We start from the raw sequence: 21,439 nt of genomic DNA, 5'->3' as shown, positions 1-21,439 counted from the left end.
TTCTATGGCGTTTTCTGGCATGTATAGTGTGTCCAGAATAAAAAAAATTATTATTGCACACTGCGTATTATTTGATATACTAAATTGCGGTTTTGGCAATGTTACTTGACTTATGTGCTTACCTTTTGTGGAGGTTTTTATATAGGATTTTTTTTTGCAGGCGAAACGAAACACTCAGCGTCATCACACAGGATTCCATGACTCTCGATGACATTGAAGTTCTCTTGAAGGAGACAGAACACAATGGATATCCTGTCGTGGTATCCCGAGAATCACAGTACCTCGTTGGATTCGTCATTAGAAGAGATCTCAACCTTGCAATAGGTAATGTGGGATGTACAATACTATGTTCCTAAATCTCATGCAATTTTAATATAGTACTTTGATTAATTAGGTGGCCCTATTCAAAATTAAATATTCAAAAGCTAGATTTACTTTTATTCTTGTAGTTAATAAAATTAATTATTTATCTGTCTGCATTGCATTGATTACGTAATGGAAAAGGTGTCTTCCTTGAATGTATTTCTTTGAACACTTTGTGGGTTTTTACAATCTCCAGAAAATAATATATAATGTTGATAGATATATCTTTCCTTTGTAACACTCATTCATTATTAGTCAATATGTAATTTTATAAAAAAATGTGCTTAATTTAGACTGATATAGCGTTGCGTTATTAAATGATATAGAATTCATAAAATTGTTTATTGGTTAAGTTATTATGAGTACATGAATATTGACAATTATTTATTTGAGACAAAGGAAAATCTTTATGTGTTATCCAATCGCTGTGGTCATTCAATAATTTCTCTTTCAGCAAATGCCCGTACAATGATCGAGGGCATATCGGGTCAGTCCCTGGTGATCTTCAGCGGAACTCCCACGCCTCAAGGATCTTCGCAAGGATTCTCGGCTCCCAAGATATATCTACACAAAATTTTAGATATGGCGCCCATCACAGTCACTGATCAAACTCCCATGGAAACAGTCGTAGACATGTTTAGAAAACTTGGATTAAGACAGACGTTGGTTACTCATAATGGGTAAATAAATACTTTCTGAATGTAAATTACTTTACCTTACTCTTATATGAAATCATGGCAGAAGTCATCCAATCAGTCGTTGGAAGATGTGTGTGTTTATAAAGAGCAATAACCATTTTCAAATACACCATTTAGTTTCTGAAACTGGTGTGCAAACAATGACAATATACCTATCACTAGTGTTTATATTTTGTTGGTTTTTCATACATAGGTAATTTAGAAACATGGTTACTTATTAGAGAAAAATTTGGTACTTGACAGGATTCGAACCTACATCTATTGGATTCTGGTCAATATGCTTTACAAATTTAGCCACCTACACCCTACTTAATTAGGACGAAATTAACTAATAAGTCATACATATCAAATTTCATTAATATTGGTTACCGACTCTTCTATTTTGAATCACGGCATTAATGATAGGTACTTCCTTGATTTGTAGCTGGTGTCATGTCAAATTTTAGTCTTAACACACTTGCTTGCTAATAATTTAATAAAGAATGTTACATTCTTTTTATTTTTTTTTGACCATGTCCGATCCTAAGAAGATTATATGGGCCTCCATAGAGTGGAGATTTGTATTAACATATTCTTGTTTTTTTTTTACGAGAAATGAAAGTTAGCCACTTGCTCAACTTATTAAGTCCATACTCTGACTCCAAACACACATTGCAAAACAATATGTGTATTTGCCGGACCCAGGATTTGATCCCACGACATTATTAGCCGACGCATTAGCTGCTCGGCCATCGTGGGCGTATTCTAATAACATGTGAATTATTCATTAAATAAAAAAATAATTTGTTTCTATTCTTTTTCAGGCGACTGCTTGGTGTCATTACTAAAAAGGACGTTTTGAGGCACGTCAAGCAGATGGACAATGAAGATCCTAGCTCCGTCTTATTTAACTAATAACTCTAGTTACGAATTTTTATAACTTACGTAAATGCTGATACTATATTTTCCATTTAAAAATCTTTGTATTTATTGAATTAGCATTTAATTTAGCCAACTATTGCGGTGGTGTGTACAATAGAAATTTGTCGTCTTAACTTTTTTTTAGGACCTTTCTTGGTTTTAAAATAATACAGTAATCGTGACATCTCTATTACTGTCTAATTAAATACTCTGACAGAGATAGTAAAGCACTGAATGAATGTTTTTATCAAATTTTGACATGTTAGTTTCTCTCTTATGTTCTTTTAAAATTATTTCATATCCAAATCGACTACTTATAATCATCAGTATAATTGGTTAATTAAAATACACACCACTGATTTTTAGTATTGTAGTGCAATAGTACATGCAGCTTACAGTTGGTCCTGATTTAAAAATATGTTTATGACTATATCGTAAGGAATATAACCAATAATTTGATGTGTATAAATCAGCTAATCGTGTTTGTATATCCAGAATAATTTATTCTACTATGTAATGCCCTTATTTTTATAGATTCTATTAGTGATTCAGTATTCATGGAAATTTATTTGTATTAGAGAGACTTACCACTAGTTAGTTTATTATAATAAATAATAACATTTTATATTATGTATATTGTGTCGAATCATTCACTTGAAATAATCAATTGGTGAATGAACTTAATGTATTTAAATGGGAGATTTTTTTGTATATAAAGGATTTATTATAAACAAACAAGCAGCCAGCCATGCGTTCTAGATACAACGTAAACATTTTCACATGAGTGACGTTTTCTGTTTGTTATTATATTGATTTGTATGTATATATATGACTATGTACCGCTGTTTTATCAGCATATATCACAAATAAACTAATTTATAAAATAATTACTGTAATCGCATATTAACTAAATGTGATCACGTCAGCAATCCTTTTATTGTACCTAAGTTTAAGCTGAAATGGAAATAGTTATACAAAATCAAATTTTACACCCACACAATATGCAATAGTATAGTCGTTGCATGGTGATTTTGAAAGTTTACATCATTTTTCTAACTAATCATATTTAATTTTTGTCACCACAAATATATACAAATGTGGTTTATTTCTTAATTTTCTTTCATATAATTAATGTTATTTTTGTAACGTTTATTATATAGACTAATGTAATATTTACCTTGTGATAAAAATCCTTATGTAATGCATAATTAATAAACTAAGCATACAAACTGAATTTGTATATTACGTTCGATTTGTTAAATTATTAATTATTTATTGCCCCGAGTTAATATTCTGTATATATGGAAAGAACTGTTTTTTGTTACTTTTATCAGTATTTTATTTTTATTTTTGTGTACATTTTCAATTAAATCTGTAAATTTCTGATGGATTTCCAACAAAAACAATTTAAAACTTGTTGAATAACTTAATTAACACTGTATCTTTTCTTTTTCCGCCCAACTTACTCCGGATGAGAATAAAATGTCTCAAGAATTTTGTGATGCCATTATTATTTAGTATATTACATTTGAAGTATTGGTGTATTGAATGCCAAAGTAAATTAATTCATTTCATTGAGGTGAACAGAAATTTATTTAATCCATAATATTTATAAAGCATCGTAATTTACAAATGAATATGATCAATTAGACTGAAATAAATTATAACTCAATATAAAATCATTTTAGATAAATTCGTTTGGAAATTTTGATTTAGTTACATTAAAATGGAGTATGTAACCTATCAAAATCTTAAAAATAATTCCTTTAATACCTATTATAATTGTGATTATTTTGTCGAAATTTTTGTGAATGAAATAAATTAATTGATTTGTTTTTGCATATTTTATTTATTTATTTGATGTATATAATATATATTTATTGGTAACATTCATAACATTGTGACAAACAATTGAAGAAATAATAATTACTGATAAAAAAAAACTAGCAAAGGCGATATACCTTTGTAATTAAGTACGTGAAAATTAACTTTAAAAAACTGTATTTATAAACATAAAAAAAGCAAATATGAATTAACAACTGTTTCGATGATAAATAAAATCTATACACATGAAGAACACTTAATAGCTAATACTTTTTCCACATTGTTTTTAAAACATTTACGTTTCAGCCACTACTGCATATTTTTTCATTTCGTAAATGAAGATATGTCAGGACTCTGGCTTCATTCACCTGCAATTGTAAAGAAACCAATTAATGAGTACATATTAAAGTAGACATCAATAATAGTACCTAGTAGTAACCTAATCAGTGTCTTGTATATCTAGTGTCACAACACATAAGTCCAAAACGCTGGAAAAATAAATAGAAGTTAGCACACACAGCTATGCGTAATTACCGGAAAATACAATTAAACAATTGAGAAAGTCTTAACTGTATGGGCATTGAAATTTTTGAAAATTAACTCCACTTACACTGTCCAAATAGACTAGAGCAGGGTGGCAAATTAGTGTCAAATTATATGCTAAAACTTAGTATCAGATAAATAAAATAAACAACCAAAAGAGTTATTTTTTTACACAATTAATTGATTGATTATTGTAAATGCGCCAACAGTGGGTGAGTAGTAACGTGTTGGCTTATAATGTCGTGGGTCCCAGATTCAAATCCTGCATCTGGCAATACACATGTTGTTTTTCAATTGAGTATCGACGTAATAGCAAGTGGCTCACATCCATTTTTCGGAATAAAAAAAAATCTGTTAATATAACCTCTACTCTATGGAGCAGGTCCATAATAATCCTCTTTGGACTAAATATAGTGGTGATGTATGTATGTACAGAATTTTTATCCAACAAAGTGGTCATCACTAAGCAAAAGGTTAAAAATCTTCACCTGTACATTTATCCAAATAGTTTATTATGCATAAATAAAAAAGAAAGCATTAGATTACTTTCATTACATATACTTGTGAAATCAGTTACTGTTATTTGTACACTGCATTACATGCAACGTTTTAATATTTAGGTATATACATCAGCAAAATAGGTCCAAAGAGATGAACGCCAATTTGAAATATGTACTCCTATTACAATGTGAGTATAATTAATTTTTCGACCACATGCAATATACTGGAGGTAGTCAACTTGTTTGTTGTAGACTTTTTTACATGTGACAATAAGTATTTTCACAATATTATTATCGATAAATAAGGCATTCTGGTAAGGATTCTAGTTGTGTCTATTCAACTTACAACATCACGTAGATCATTGTATATATTGCAGATTTGCAAAGAAAGACATTGGACTCTTAAACAATGTATCGTAAATATTATTGTCATAATATAACAAGCCACCCTGGTATGATATTCATTAAAAAATACAAATGAAACAAAGCGATTTTCTCTGGCGACGTACCATTGGTCTGTTCAGTTGACGCATCTTCCGAGATCACATTACAGACCGGCAGAATTTTCGAGCCAGGAGCTTGGGACTGTTTTAATATCCTTGTAGCGTTCATGCGGGACATAGCTGAGAGTGATGCCATGCGGCCAACAGCGCGGATGGCGTTTCCAGTTCTCTGGTAAATTGACAAGCACACACCATGCAACAAAACACATCAACATAATTTATTGAAAAGCACACCACTACAAGACTTTGTTTCGTTAACCCGAAATAATATCATATTAATGCTGTCGACCGAGGGTACTTAATGGAATTTGAATTTAAATTCTAATGGATTTAAGTTTTGTACTATTCCATTTTAGTCGTTTTTTGCGACCCGGGTTTGCCTTTCGGCATTTTCAGGCACTGTGCACTCACCAAAAGGTAAATACACTGACAATGAATACAGTTAATTCTAATTTATGTAATAAATTAATGCAATAAAGTAGTTAAAAACTACTTACCTATAAGTCACGGATCACAATATAAAAAACAAATTATGAATAGTTGAAGTGTTTGTAAAATAATACTACACTCAATAGTAAAATCAATAAACGTATATATTGTCAAAACCCTAATAATAGATCCTTAGATAATAATCAATTACACTACCTACATTCAAGAGGTGTAAAATTGCTATTGTTTTCCCAGTATATAGAATACATGTTTCATTTTATTATTATAAATATCAGTTGTTTATGTCTGGGCTAGTAGGAGTATTGATTTTTGTTTTACAATGCTGAACTATGCCAGTGGTGGATTTCAACCTGGCAGGGTTTGAAACCCGGTGACTAAACAACAGAAAATGTGACACTTCCCTATGATCATTTTTGAGTGACACCTACGCATTATAATTTTTCGAGGTAGGTCCTGCCAATGTATTTTAATATGTTTAAAATATGATTCGTTTTTTTAATTCAATTCATCATTTTAATCATTAAAAAACTAAGAAATATTAGTACTAGTAGACTAGAGTACAATTTATTCGTTTACTGGAATTTTAACAAACTGTAAGTCACCGTTCAGGTAAAAGTCTTCAACCCTCAAAAATGCAGTTTTGAGTTGAGTATGTCACCCGAAGCGTAAAATTATTTTCTTTAAGATGCAAAAGTCACCACGGTATATTAGTTGACACTATTAAGTCTTTCAGTGCTAAAGATGCGCAACCATTAGTTGGCCATTAGATATAATTAGTATGATATTTAAATGTGGTAATTAATTAGTAATTATCTGGTCAGCAGTGAATGTGAAAATAAATCCTTCGTTATAAATATAGAAGTAAAAGTTACTAAACTATGTATGGTTACTTTTACTGATTTTTCATTTGAAAACTTCTAATACTAAACTTGTCAGAAACAGACAACAATAACTAAACAGGAATAGTTACTTTTTGTTTGTCATAATAAGAACGCTTTAATCCAGATTATTAACAAGCAAAAGTCACCAAACTACATTTGAACCACCTTGTCTCCTTCAAAACCTTCGAAATGTATTAATTAGCATCAAAAAGTAAAAGTGACCCAAAGAATTTATTAAGAAGACATGACAAAATTTTGAGTAATGTAGATAAAACCTTAAAAACATTAAAATCTGATTTTTCCTTCATCTCCAAACTTTCAAATTGCGATATCTCGAAATGATGTTTTTTGGGTTGGTGACTTTTGCCTGAACGGTGACGTTCGGTTTTCAAAGTTATTACAAGCGAAAAAAAATATTACGCAAACATATACAAACCACATTCACCATGCATAATTACACATATTATATTCTCATAGGTAATGTGTATTTTTAAAAAAGTCTTTTCCATACCTGCCACTTTGATTGGAAAACGAATTTTCGCAATTTCTCCGTACTCAAGGCGGCACTGCGTCTCTTTTCTTTGTGTTGCTTCATCCACTGGGTTTCCAAGCATTCCGTTGCTGTCCGTCTCTTTTCTTTCTGTTTAACTAATAAGTCCATGATGAACTCCTTTGCATCATCGGAAATATTATCAAAAGCCTCATCTTCAAAGTCATATCGGACTCTTAAAATATTAGCGTAGGTCTCTTGTACCGTATCACCGGCGAATGGTGAGAGACCGGAAAGACTGGAAATTATAAAAATAATTTATTCCTAATTAGATGAGAATTACATTGATCTTCCTATGATGTGTTTCATATACTAGTCGCTAGGATGTCGTGTTGAAATAAAAAGTTTTGATACTTGGTCAGTATGGGAAGAAAAGTCTCAAAGTATTAACTAAAAACTAAGTTTTTGATTACTTACTCTACACGCGCCCTTGCAGGTTTTAACAAAGGGATATATTTTGGTATTATTTGGCCGTCCACACACGATTTTGGCCATGTCACATTTTGTCCCATAACCTTTTACCCCCCTGTCTATATTACGTCACATTTTTGACACATCCCTCCCTAAGTGTCAAAAAATGGAAAAAATGGTTTTTTTTATATTTATCCTTAAATCCCTGATCCCCAATATTGAGTTTTCAGATCCATTTATATTTTCTGTTTACTTTGTGACATCACATTTTCTCTGACCCTCCCTTCTCTCTTTGTCACTAATCATCACCTTATATCACACCCCCCAGAGTATGACGTCATATATGGATGGCCCCTAATCTATATGAGACATAGTAATTCGCACTTGCGACTGATAAAAACATATTTTTCTGACTAAAATAAATTATTAGAGGAAGGTTTGCACCATCCATACAAGTGAGAAGATTTTAATATTACGTATGTAACTCAATTTATGACCAAAGTATAAATCGAGTAATATCTTTATACCAACTGAAGTTGTTGCAAAACTAAGATTTTAAAGTTGTCATCTCTTAAATTAATATAATATTTATACATGTGAAATAATTTCGTCTTGTGATATTGGTTGACCGCACCATCTAACCCCCTGATAGTCCGATGACCAAATCACGTAGCCATTGACTGGTGGTTTCCCATTAGTCGGGTGTGTTTTTATGATGATAAGTCGCCTGACACTATTCATTATTGGAACGGGCAATAATAATATGCTTGTAAGTAGAATCAGAAATTTGTTTCTTGCTTAAATACAATAATTATTAGTTTGCGCTGACATTTTAAGTAAGTTAATATTGACTGTTTCCAAGCCAAAAGTGCGTAAGTAACATTTTGGTGATTTTGAGTTAAATATGAGGTTAGGTTTACAAAAAATGTATCTACAGACTTGCAAAAAAGGCGTTCTTCATAAATGATTGCAAACAGAGTTACAATTTTCCAATTTAACAGCCTACAGAAAGCCAATAGGAATTAACGTACATACCACTAACGTAACGTACCAAAATTAAAATGATTATAATAAACAAATAAAACATAACAGAAATACAAACAAAAACATGAACAAAATAATGAAAAAAAAAACGTTTTCTTTATGAACTTATTTTTTCTTGGACAGCCAAAAGGAATTAAGTAATTTAAAAGGAAAAAAAAATTTCAATAATAAGAAATAAGTTGTTATAATTAACATAATTTTTTTTACTCTTTTTGCTCTCCTGAATAGTAGTGATTTGTCACTAACGCACTTTTGGCTTGGAACAGTCGATGTGATGGAATACTGTAGAGTCATCAAGATGACCAATGGATATTTTTTTAGTTTACTTTACTTGGGTCAACGGCTGGTCGGCCCCAAGTGGACACATTGACGCCAGTAGATGTATGAGTTCATAGCAAAAGTTGGGAAATGCCAAACTGCCAGCATGTCCCATCTGCTGGCCTCCCCGCGGCGACCTCCGGGCAATGCAGCGTACGCTGTAGCTAACAGCAGGGGGCGAGGGGCGAGTGACCGGCGCCATAAAACTGGCCTGCTGGCTAAGGGAAGGAAATCCCCGACAGAAAAACCTGGTCGAGCCGACCTTCAGGGACCTCGTGGCTCAGGCCTCGGGAACAGATTAACAAAACACCTACACAGCAGCCTCGGACGACAACCGACTCTGTAAAACGACGACCTTGCATGGAAATGGACAATGAAACAGGTAGAGTAATCCTCTCTAACAACTCGAGTATGCGCATTGGGACATATAATGTTCATATATATATATTAATAAATAATTGACGCACGAAGACGCAGATTGACCACTTCTTGTACAGCTTGAAGCACCGAAAGGAACTTCTCGACGTGCGTACTTACAGAGGCGTCGATATCCATAGCGATCATGAGTTACTTATTGGAAACATCCGAGTAAAACTCAGTCGCCAGGCGAGGCCTCCAAAGCGCGAACGAATTGACGTTGAGAAGCTCCGACGCCGAAGAATTCGGATCGACTTCGAAACTGCTCTACGAGATAGTGTAGATCGTATCTACGAGCGGCACAAATCTGAATCCGACCTCATTGAGGCGGATTGGAGCCTCATTAAGAGTGCGATTGTGTCGTCGGCTCGTACCGTCCTTGGTACCAGAAGGAGTGAGCAGCCAAAGTGGATGTCTGACGAAACGTGGGTTGAAATTGGTGAATGAGCCAGGCTGAAAGCCCTGAGAGACGAGGAGACAGACCCCGACCGATCCGAGGACCGCCGGACTGACTACCAAATCCAAGACAGGGTAGTCAAACGATCCGTGCGGTTGGACAAGCGAAATTTTATGAACCGGCAAATTGAAGCGGCAGAGGAGGCAGCAAGCAGAAATGATACCAGGAAACTCTTCCGAATCACCCGTGAAGTCTGCGGCAGGCGACCACCGACTCCCGGAGCCATTCGTGGTCCCAGTGGAGCAATAGAGTCTGACGCAGAATGCGTCAAGAAGATTTGGAAGAATAATTTCTGCGGAGTGCTGAACCGCCCACCCTCTTTGGATCCGTTTGACATATCTGCGGAAGCTTTACTTTTGAAAATTCCTCGAGCGACCGATATTTCCGATTGCCCACCCACGCACACCGAGATAAAATCGGCTGTGAAAAGGCTCAAGAACGGAAAGGCACCGGGGGGAGACGGGATTCATCCTGAATTCCTCAAGTACAGCTTGAGCGCAATCCTGCACCCTATGCTTCATCTGATGACAAAGGTGTGGGAAGAAGAGCGCTGCCCAAGGGACTGGGTGAACGGTGAAATTATTACACTTCTTAAAAAAGGTGACCCTCTAAGCTGCGACAATTACCGAGGCATTACGCTACTCAGTGTTCCAGGAAAGATTTTGGCAAACATCATTTTGATGAGAATAAGGGACCCAATAATGCATGTCCTCAGGAAAAACCAAGCCAGGTTTCTACCTGGTCGAGCGTGTGCAGACCAAATCCACAACCTTCGATGTCTTCTCCAGCTGAGCCATGAGTTGAACAGTCCGATGGCTTGCTGCTTTGTGGATTATGAGAAGGCTTTCGACAGTCCGCACCGCCCCGGAGCATACGGGATCCCTCCCAAGATCATTGCCATAATCAAAAGCTTGCACGAGAATAGCGAATGCTGTGTCAGAATTGGAGACACTGTCACGGAATGGTTCGGGGCCACGACCGGAGTTAGACAGGGTTGTGTCCTTGCACTGTTTCTCTTTATCATTCTCTTTGACTTTATACTACGGAAGTCAATACCACCCGACCGAGGCATACCTGTTACCCCCACGGTGAAGCTATGCGACCTGGAATACGCCGATGATGCTGTCCTATTCGACAACTCAATCGAGGGCATTCAAGAGACAATCGACAGGTTGCATAACAACTCCTCTCGCGTTGGTTTGAAAATCAACGCGAAGAAAACCAACGTCTTGTGCAATAGTACCTGTCCTGATCCAGATTTCCCTCTGATTAGCGATGGACAAAACATCGAGAGCGTCGACAGCTTCAAGTACCTGGGGGTACACATCATGGGAGATGGCATTTTGCAGAAAGAGCTCGCTATCCGAATGGGAATGGCTGGAGCAACATTCAACTCGATGCCAAATGTCTGGGACTCACGATTGTACTCGGTCAAAACCAAATGCCGCCTATTCAACGCTTGCATTCTGACGGTGCTGCTTTACGGTAGCGAATCATGGCACCTTACGAAGGCTCAGAGCAACCGTATACTGAGCTTCGAAAACAGATGTTTGCGACGAATACTGGGTGTGCGGTGGTATGACTTTAGGAGCAACGAGGAGATAAGAGAACGCACCAAGCAGCCTCTCATCACGCTGAAAGTGAAGAGGCGATGTTGGACCTGGCTCGGCCACGTGCTGCGGATGCCAGAAGAGAACTTTAACCTGGCTTGCCTGTTCTTCAAGCCAACCGGATTCCGGCATTCTGGAAGGCCGCTGAATACAATCTACAGAGTGTATACGGCGGAGCTACGGGATGCTGGTTTGACCTGGAACGAAACAAGAAGACTGGCGAGCGACAGGGATTCTTGGAGGCGCCGCGTGGTGTCCATATGCTCCAGTTAAGGAGCGGATATGGGCAAAGAAAGAAGAAGAATAATAATTAGCAACACAATGTATGTTATGAACCAATCAAAACAAACATTGAAATGTTTGAATTAGTATCTGAATCATTGGATGTAATAATTGTAAGATTGACGATTGCTCACAATAATCAGTGTGAGTCGCAAAATCTGTATGTCAGATGTAAAGAGGAGGTATTTCTAAAGATTTTAAAGTATAAACTTACAGTATATAGCATATGACACCAACACTCCACATGTCTGATCCAGTGGAGATGGGATCAAAATTAACAATTTCAGGTGCGATAAACTCTGGAGTGCCGCAGAGAATTCGTATTTCTTCGTTTGGTCGAATGCGTCGAGCCAAGCCAAAGTCGATGATCTTGATCTCGTGCGATGGTCTCGTGTGGCACATTATGTTTTCTGGTTTCAAGTCTAAATGGACAATGTTGTTCGAGTGCATGAATCGAACACCTTCGCAAATCTGCGTCATGAAGAGAATGCAGTCGCGCTCTGTGAGAGTGAAGTCTTCTTCGGATACTCTTTCAAAAAGCTGCCCACCGGATATGCTGAAAGAGTAAAGAAATATTTTTAACTCCTAACTGAAAATGGAGTGTTGGAATTTATTTGGGTAGTTTAATATAATAGCCTACAGAGATTTTTGAACACTACGACTGATGAGGGAGGTAGAGAAGTCATGCTTGAGGTGGGCAAGGTCCACTTCAGACTAGTGCCAGAGAAGATTTATTGCCCTATAATAATTGAATAGTGGGTATATAAATCAATAGACAAAGAATTGACTACCCTTGACAATTAAGCATAGATAAAAAACTAAGTTAGATTTAGCTGAAAAAATTCTTAGATAAAAAGAAAATGCGACTGGTATGACTCATTCAATTGTCCCAAATTCTAGACTATTTTTTAAATTTCATATTGGTTATTAATTTTTTTCAATATTACAGTGAGTAGGTAATAGGTTTTTAAATAAACTTGTGAATCTGTCAGAACAGGGTCGGTTTAAAAAAATGAGTGTGAAAGCCATTACATGATATAAAATTAACTATTTTTTTATATTTACAATATTCCCTTGTATAGTAAAATATTATAATCATTTTGAGATGGTTATTGGTTAGATACGAGTCATCCCAACCGTAGAGTAATAATATTACAATACTATAATTTTAAAGAATTCTGTACTATAGTTTGTTCAAAAAAACTATATTTTTTACACCTTTGTACTATAATCAACATAGAAAAAAATTACAACACGGTTAGCTATAGGTACATATATTTTGTAAGCAGTTATTTTTCTACACTGTATTGTACTAAAAGTGAAGTTTCAGTAGATAGATATTATAATGTAACACTAAAATATTTGGTTATTGTATAATACAACAATAAATAATATACATACTATTCAGTTACAATAATCATCTGGTTTAATTTAACAAATGCATCGATCAATTGTATGAGTTTTGGGTGCTTCAAACACCGCATTATTTCCAATTCTGAAGTTGCAATTTCCTTGTCTTTTGGGGATAAAATTTTAACAAACTTCGCAGCCAGCTTCTCCCCTGTACCTTTGTCGACAACAAGTTTAACGGAACCATATTGGCCTTTTCCGATTATGTTGTACATTTTGTATTTCGAGTCGAATAGCGTGCCATCATCAATATGGTATGGCACCGGTGAATCAATTTTTACATCTGAAAAAATAGATAAAGTTCTATTAAGTGAGGTATGTGTAGTGTACACAGCGAAAATTTAATATATGAGTAGCGGCTAATATTTGGTAGCACCTAGCAACTATAATTCAATAGAAAAGTGATACTAGTGAATTTTTGTTGTCTAAATTTCATAGACAAATTATAAAACAGGAATTCTTGCAGTTTTATTGAAACCATTTATATTTTGTAAAACATAAAGAAAACCTATAAAACTTTTAGCATAATATATGATAGAAACGCGATACAGGAGAAAAAAAAATCAGTCTGCAAATTTCTTTTTCAAGTTCATGTTCAGATTCTTCAAAAAAATTCGTAAAGGACTTATGTCTCATGAAGTCTTATTTTTCTTCACAGATATGATCCAAAATTACAATTTACTATTTTACTTTTAGTTAGTTAGTCTTATTATCTTACAAAAACTACCCTCGTGGAACCCATTTGGGAACCGCTGTGATAGAATAAGCAGTATGTTGTAATATATTGAATTTTATTTTTGGTGCGTCACTATACTTTGGCTGTAGGATATCAATATTTGCAGCAATAGCATTTATCTTTATGCAATCAAGTTTTGTATTTCAATAAAATATGCAAGCAAAATAAAATTGATGTCAATGCAATAAATATTATTTGGAAAATATGCATAATCGCAGAAATTACAAATATCAATTTCCCAACAACTTGTGTAAGTCATAATATGCATAATAAAAAAAATCATTCTAGTTAGAGCTGTGCCAAGCTAAATCGCAGTAAGTAATGAATAAATAAAATAAATAATAATAATATTATGTTATCAACATTTAAATATTTTAATACAATAAATAATAATTTCAAGAGCAAGTTAATATCTATGCGCCAGCAATATAAATATATTTAGGTAAATAAATTTTGACAACCAGTAATATAAATGTGTGATTTATATTTTGAATATCAAGCAGTCAAAGAATGAAAACTTTTTTTGATGATTTAAATTAATATTATTGATAATAAACATCTAAACAGTCAAAATTATACATGTAAATTTTTGAATTAAGTATTAATGATAATATAATTAAGAAAAAACCAAACATAAAAGCGTCCTTTTCTCATAAATACCCTATTAATAACACAATCCAATGAATATGTATGTAGATTCATAAATTATTTTATGTTAAGTGTTCTTTTTATACATTCTGGTTAAATTAATAATAATAATTTACAGGAGGTATAATAAAATTATTTAAATATTGACTGATATAAATTACCTGTAAGTTCTGATGCTGAATCTTGGACGATGATTCTGGCTGACAAACTGTCGCTACCTTGCCGATTCTCAATGCGAATAAAATATTTACTGTCATCAATTTTATTCACATTTCGTATGAGCATTGAAGTCTCTCCGGACTTCTTTGTAATCACAATATTGCCACCAGTTACAATTTCTTGATCCTTTAACAAAAACGATGAATAGTGTTATCAAATTTTATTTCATTTAATATTCGTGTGGACGTCATGTAATTTTGTATCGTTTATCATGAAGATTGATGTCCAGTGTATGATGGAGACATAGGTACTGAAAATGATCCTAGAGGAAGGACACTTGAAATACCCATAAGGATGCTACACAATATAACAGATTGCAGGAGCGCAGAGGATTGGGTTGGCTGGAGGCAAGCAGGAGAGAAGACCAAAGTATTCAATTGAGTGGTAACGCTATCAAAAGAAGAAGTCAATAAATTTATTTCATGAGAATTGGTGTCGCATAGCAATATATTATTATACTAAGAGGATAGTACATACAGTGATAACCTAAGTACAAAAGAATACAATAAAAAATTATGAAAGTTTCAGAGAGTTATTTGTTTCTTATTCTTCTTTTTTCTTTGTACATGTCTGCTCGTTAGATGGAGGATATGGACACCACTCGGTGCCTTTAAAAATTCCTGCCGCTTGCCTGAGATTGGTTTACATTACATTTTATTAATTGTGTTTGAGTAAAGTATGTCTGTGAAAGATCGAGTGGTATTGATCAGATCGCGCTATAAATGTATACATATAGGTGTGTGGTAGCACTCTGTTATTACGTGTGTCATGAATATGAAGCCTAAAAATGAAAATGAAAAAATGGGCATGGAAAGACCACGAATGAAGGCAGTCAAGAGTGCGCAAAATGATAGACGTCGCTAAACTGATAAAATGGTAATGGGTCAAAATGTTGATCGATATCAGTCGTATATTTGATTTATTAGAAATTTAATAACTTAAAAACACTCCAGTGAAAATTTATTTAAATGTGATTGTCAAGCATTTACAATTAGAACCTATCCACCCAAAAACATTTACCGGTGACGAACCATTTAAACCAAATACTCGTGAATATTACAATGACGTGAATATTGCAAGTATGATGAAGAATAGCCAATATTCTCTTCTAAAATGCAAATTTATTTTATGAAATTGATTTCATCTAAGATTCTTTCCCGTGCCAGCAAAATTACCTTGCGTGCAACATGTGGCACACGTGCTATAGGTTCGCCACTGGTGGTATATAATAATAATATATATTCATCTAATTAAACCAATTAAAAGTTTTTCATGCACAAATAGAGTGCAGCACGTTTAGGAAGAATTGTGAAGAAGTGGTGTTTATGTCATTATGTAGGTGTCCATTTTAAGAATTTTAGTTCTCCAAATCACCACGATTCTTCTTAAATCTGTTGCACTTTAGTACAAATTTATTACAAGATTTCGCTTAATTAAGAACAATTTTTTTGGAACAATTTGAATTTCATGAAGATGAATAGTTGTTCAAGAGAAGATTTTCGAGCAAACATTCAAAGCACGTCAACGTATATACTAAATATGGTAACATTTTTATAGATATAAAACTGTTACCATAAAATAATTGTATATTATACGGTATTCCGATTTTGCAATAAAATCAGTGCATAGAGAAAATATCGCCGACAGCTAATTTGTAATTTAATATAAAATATAATATTCTCTATTATGGTTGAGTAGATTGATAAAATAGCAAGCAGCACATATTGAATATACAACATAATTAAAGCTATTGTAATAATTGAATTTTAAGATATTTATTATTTGACTAAAATAATTAAATTTACCTTACGTCACCATGTTCGATTCTAAGAGGATCATAATATAAATCTCCACAGTGTGGAGATTGTATTAACAAATTTATGTTTTTTTTACAAGAAATGGATGTTGCCACTTGCTCAAAATATTAGGCCTATACTCTATAACCAAACACATTAAAAACGACATGTGAATTTTCCAGACCTAGGTATCGAACCCAGGACCCACGACATTGTAAGCCAACACGTTACCGCTCAGCTATCGTGGTATTTATCATCTTGTTAATAATAATACAACTGCTGTATCTTTGTTAGTACAATTCAAAGTAAAGTATTTCAACATTAGAGACAAAAAGAATTGGAGTTGTCCACATTATGACGTCACACCTTAAGGGGAGGTAGTGTGTCTGATGATTGAGGGTTGTACAAAATGTGATGTCATATAACTAACAAAAGTTTTGCTTGTTTTGTTTTGAGAACAAAATATTTTTTTAGAACATTATACTGAAATGTGATATAATTTAGACATGGGGATAAAGATTATTTTATGGTGGAGGATTGGGAGGGATTCAAAAATATCAAAAGTCATGTGACGTCATTTTTTTATGGATGTCCCCTTTTCTAAATCTTTTAGTAATATATAAGAAAAATTAAAATAACAATTATAGTGCTGTGTGGGGGCCTTCGAATACTTTCTCTTTCACTCATTCAAAAGTTGTATATAGCACCATCCGGGCGCCCCCACCACAGCGCGCAGAAAACGTTATCACACAGACGGCAGAAAAGGGGTCACCTGTTTAGCTATATAAAGCTATGTTTGACCTTCGTTATTAATTATAATTGAGTCAAGCTTGGCTTCGGGTAAATATGGTTAGCTATAAGCCCTATCAGAGTCAAGTGAGTTGTGATTGAACTAGGTACATGATCCGACTATGCTATAGTTCCAGTTTATAAATTACCACGCAACCTATTATACTCGCGTTGTAGCAATTATTATACTGTAAGAGATAAAAGATAAAATATATCATATACACTTCGATCAACCCATGACTTAATAATAAGATGGAGGGAAGGAATTTAAGTACCCTTCAGTGTTGCCTACCATACTGTAATCATAGTATAATACTATAATTTTGAATCAGGTAAAAATGTAAAACACTATAATTTTACGCAAATTTTGAAAGATTCGAGATGAAAAATGTTCGTGTACTATATTTTTATCAGAAATACTATAGTTTTTACCATTTTGTACTATAATCAACAAAGAAAAAAATGGCAACATTGGTACCCCACATCATACAATTTATTAATTCTTTATATAGAATTTTGATCCAAAGGTGAGACGAGTTGATCGACAAAAGAGAGAGGGGTTCAATATTAAGTTTTCGAAATAAGAGAATTTCTATTAAAAAAAAATCTGGTTTATTCTAGCAGTATTTTGTACTAAGAATAATATTATTAAATTACGTACTTATTGTTAAAATGTATGCCCGTCCAATGAAGCTATGGAAATGATACGCATATACAATTTGTCTTCTTGGTTGAACACTGAATTGAATACGACTGCTAGAATAAGCCACAAGAGAGTGATAGGTTTGATCATCAAAACTAGACTTACTGCTTTGGACCACCTGACAGTGGGTTCAGGATACCCACGGAATGTTGCTCTGAGGGTCACTGAACCCCTGTTTACAGCGATTGTGTCGTCAATTTTACTTGTGAAGTGCGGAATCACAAATTTCTTATTTTCGTCTACTGAAGGTTTACTGGCGAGGAATGCTGCCGGTACAACCGTCAATGTTGTGCTGTGCCACAGACTTTCGTAGTAGTCATCTTTGTCGTTTGATGAAGGTATTTGAACGGCACACCTCACAATACCTGAATATTTTCCTTTCACATTTTTTATTTGGAGAGTATGTCTTAGGCCAACTGAGTAAACCTGAAGAGAAATTTATTTACAATTTAAATGCAAATTTCATTAGGGACTTAAATAACAATTATTTTTTTAATTTCCTTTTATATATTTTTATGAAATTTAACATAAAAAGGCTTACTTTGAATCCAGGTGTATTATTGTTAATTTGTTTTCCAGCAATTTGCCAAACTATTTGCGATTTGGCCTTGCTATCTAATGTAACATAAAAGCAAGCGTCCTTTCCTTCAACGGCTAAAACTGGTTGAGGGTAACTGATAAATCCATTTCTGTCAGCTATGGCAATGGTGTTTTCTGTAAGAATGGAATGAATTTAAATTATACCATTTTATGACCATGGATAAATCAGCATGAATTCATTGATTCATCCATTGTGTATTTTATGACAGGAATGGATGAAGATATTCAAACTATATTAAGTAGGCAGATGATTATTTTATTGAAAGAAATTTTGTATACCTATACTTCAATAATAAATATTGAATACTGATTATATTTTCTCATCAAATAAAAATCTGGAAGTGATGTAAATATATTAATATATTTTGTTCTCATACCAAAAACTTCAACATTGCAGGACGTCCGGGAGATACCAAATGGATTTTTGACTATACATGAGTACTCTCCGCTGTCTTGAACATAAATATCTTCAAATCGAAGCGCTATTAGACCATTTCCGTAGTCTATGTAATTAAATATTTCACAATCGGGTAAAACTGTGGTTCCTTTCATCCACGAAAATGAAAAGTCGCACGAACTTTCCACTTGTATCATTAATTCAGCTGCTCTACCATCCATCAGCTCCACATCAGTCAACTGTTTTATAATTTTCGGCGGCGAATTGTCAATTGCTGTAGAACTTTTTGCCGAGGCATTGACAACATCTACATCAGCCCAACTTGATGCCACTCCGAGATTATTTGACAGCACTACTGTATATGTTCCGGAATCGGTGTGATCGATAGGATCAATTATAAGACTTATAATATTGGTTTCTCGAATCTCAAATATTCTATCGGATAATTCAATTTCATGGCCATTTTTATACCACTTAGAAAGCGGAGACGGTGATGCTCTAAAGTCTGTGCTTAAACGGAATCTGTCTCCATACTTTGGAGAAGAGCTATTCAGCTGTCTTCTGATAGTCGGTGATAATGATGAACTTTCAGAGGTTCTGATTCCGTGTAGAGAACCTCGTAAGTTTACGACATCTAATCGCGCTGTGGCTTCTACTCTTCCAACTTCATTATCAAGAGTAACACGATATAAGCCGGCATCTTCAAGCTTAACATCTGTGATTTGCAGTACTCTGTCATCATCCTTTTCTTTCATGGTTATTCTAGGAGTGAGCATAATATCAGAGCCGTCTTTGTCCCACGATACCCAAGGTACTGGATGGCCAGCAATGGAACATCTGAAGGAAACGGTATCACCTTCTTCTGCGACTCGATTGAATGGCACTGCATAGAACTTGGGCGGACATAATTTCCATCTTGAACCGCGAGATCCACGTGATTGTGAAACTGATTCTCGCTGCCCTACAAATAATACACAAAAAAAAAATTAAAACAATATTTCTACGGATTATTATTACTATTATAGTAGATATGCTTAATGGTTTTAAAACTATATTATATTCTACCTCTGAAATCAGATTCCATCCAGTGTGATGCATAGAATGAAAAACAGGAATAATTATTAAAAAAATACTATTATATTAATTTATAATAGTTTTGAAATAATAAATAGTGTTTCAGCACACAATGTAGAGCTATACTTAGATTAACATAAGAAGTAGAAAAGGAAAACTAAATTGTAACAATATGTCGCATGTTCTTTCTCACTTGAATTGCCCACATGCCCAACGTAGGTCAAAATGGAGTTTTATGGTAATTTCAGAGCATAACCCTGAACATTCCTTAAACGTTGTAGATAATCTATTTGTATAATTTTGAAGCCTTATTATCCTTTATATTTATTTTAAATATTTGATGACTGCATAAAGTATTTTTATTACATAAAATAGTATTCTTTTAAACCTCTCGATCTAATGTTTTATATTTTTAGAATATAGTCATATTTCAGTACATTCATGTGCAGTGGGTGTTGTCAATTTATGGGTATGGCCGTATGTTGTAGCTTAATCACTGAGAAATGCCAATAGAAATGGCGTATTTCAAAAAAATACTACTTTATTCTTAGGTCAATAATTATTATAAAATAATCATTATTCGTAGAATGTTTTATCACATTTGAATGGTCAAAGACATAGCTTCTAATCAGTATCTTTAGAGTTATCTTCAAATGTGTTAATCATGCTCATTTTTTGAATAATAAAATGCCCAATTCTTGTCAAATTTGGGATCTCAGAGATTATAAATATAATTTTTTATCGTAAATCACTATAATAATGTTATTATTAATGTTCACTATAATAATAATTTCACTATAACATAAATTTTACTAATGATTTTATAAATGCGTTTAAAAATAAATAAAACTAAAAAATCTTAACACCACTGCACATGGATGTACTGAAATATGACTATATTCTAAAACATTAAATCGAGAGGTTTAAAAGAATACTATTTTATGAAATAAAAAAACTTTATGCAGTCATCAAAATAAATGTTTAAAATAAATATAAAGGATAATAAGGCTTCAAAATTATATAAATAGATTATCTACAACGTTTAAGGAATGTTCAGGCCTAATGCTTTGAAAATACCATAAAATCTCCATTTTGACCTACGTTGGGAATGTGGGCCGATAAGGCATTCTAGTTATAAGAATAGTATAATATTATGTTTTTCTCACTCAAGCTACGTCACTCAAGATTGTTGTAGATTTTAAGTTAGTAGGTAACCAATCTTTTGAATGCATGTCAGTGTTGCCAACCGTACTATAATTATAGTACAATACTATAATTTTAATTCTGTAAAAAATGTAAAATACTATATTTTACGC

The 21,439-nt window shown here is 33.7% G+C and overlaps 2 protein-coding genes across 5 annotated transcripts in view; one reads left to right on the top strand and one right to left on the bottom strand.

Annotated features, from left to right (window-relative positions):
* The window catches only part of ClC-c (chloride channel protein 3), a 70,207-nt gene extending 66,404 nt beyond the window's left edge, over positions 1–3,803 (top strand). For all 3 annotated transcript variants that reach the window (XM_085941247.1, XM_085941241.1, XM_085941252.1), the window contains 3 exons: positions 161–324; positions 818–1,043; positions 1,865–3,803. In XM_085941247.1, the coding sequence (XP_085797373.1) occupies positions 161–324; positions 818–1,043; positions 1,865–1,955 (481 nt within the window). In that variant the 3' untranslated portion in view covers positions 1,956–3,803. The remainder of the gene's footprint in view (positions 1–160; positions 325–817; positions 1,044–1,864) is intronic.
* Positions 3,804–3,819: 16 nt separating this feature from the next.
* The window catches only part of LOC147079460 (uncharacterized), a 179,382-nt gene continuing 161,762 nt past the window's right edge, over positions 3,820–21,439 (bottom strand). For both annotated transcript variants that reach the window (XM_085941231.1, XM_085941235.1), the window contains exons 22-29: positions 19,030–20,010; positions 18,594–18,766; positions 18,158–18,478; positions 14,707–14,890; positions 13,153–13,444; positions 11,966–12,307; positions 7,174–7,450; positions 3,820–4,153 (exon numbers count right to left, since the gene is read on the bottom strand). In XM_085941231.1, the coding sequence (XP_085797357.1) occupies positions 4,088–4,153; positions 7,174–7,450; positions 11,966–12,307; positions 13,153–13,444; positions 14,707–14,890; positions 18,158–18,478; positions 18,594–18,766; positions 19,030–20,010 (2,636 nt within the window). In that variant the 3' untranslated portion in view covers positions 3,820–4,087. The remainder of the gene's footprint in view (positions 4,154–7,173; positions 7,451–11,965; positions 12,308–13,152; positions 13,445–14,706; positions 14,891–18,157; positions 18,479–18,593; positions 18,767–19,029; positions 20,011–21,439) is intronic.

This window comes from Rhyacophila brunnea, unplaced genomic scaffold (genome assembly GCF_057557595.1).
Source record: "Rhyacophila brunnea isolate RB1 unplaced genomic scaffold, BYU_Rbru_1.0 scaffold_1, whole genome shotgun sequence".
In the NCBI taxonomy this organism is placed as follows: Eukaryota; Metazoa; Arthropoda; class Insecta; order Trichoptera; family Rhyacophilidae; genus Rhyacophila; species Rhyacophila brunnea.
Note: the sequence above shows the minus strand (reverse complement) of the source record. Positions and strands in the feature narration are given on the sequence as shown.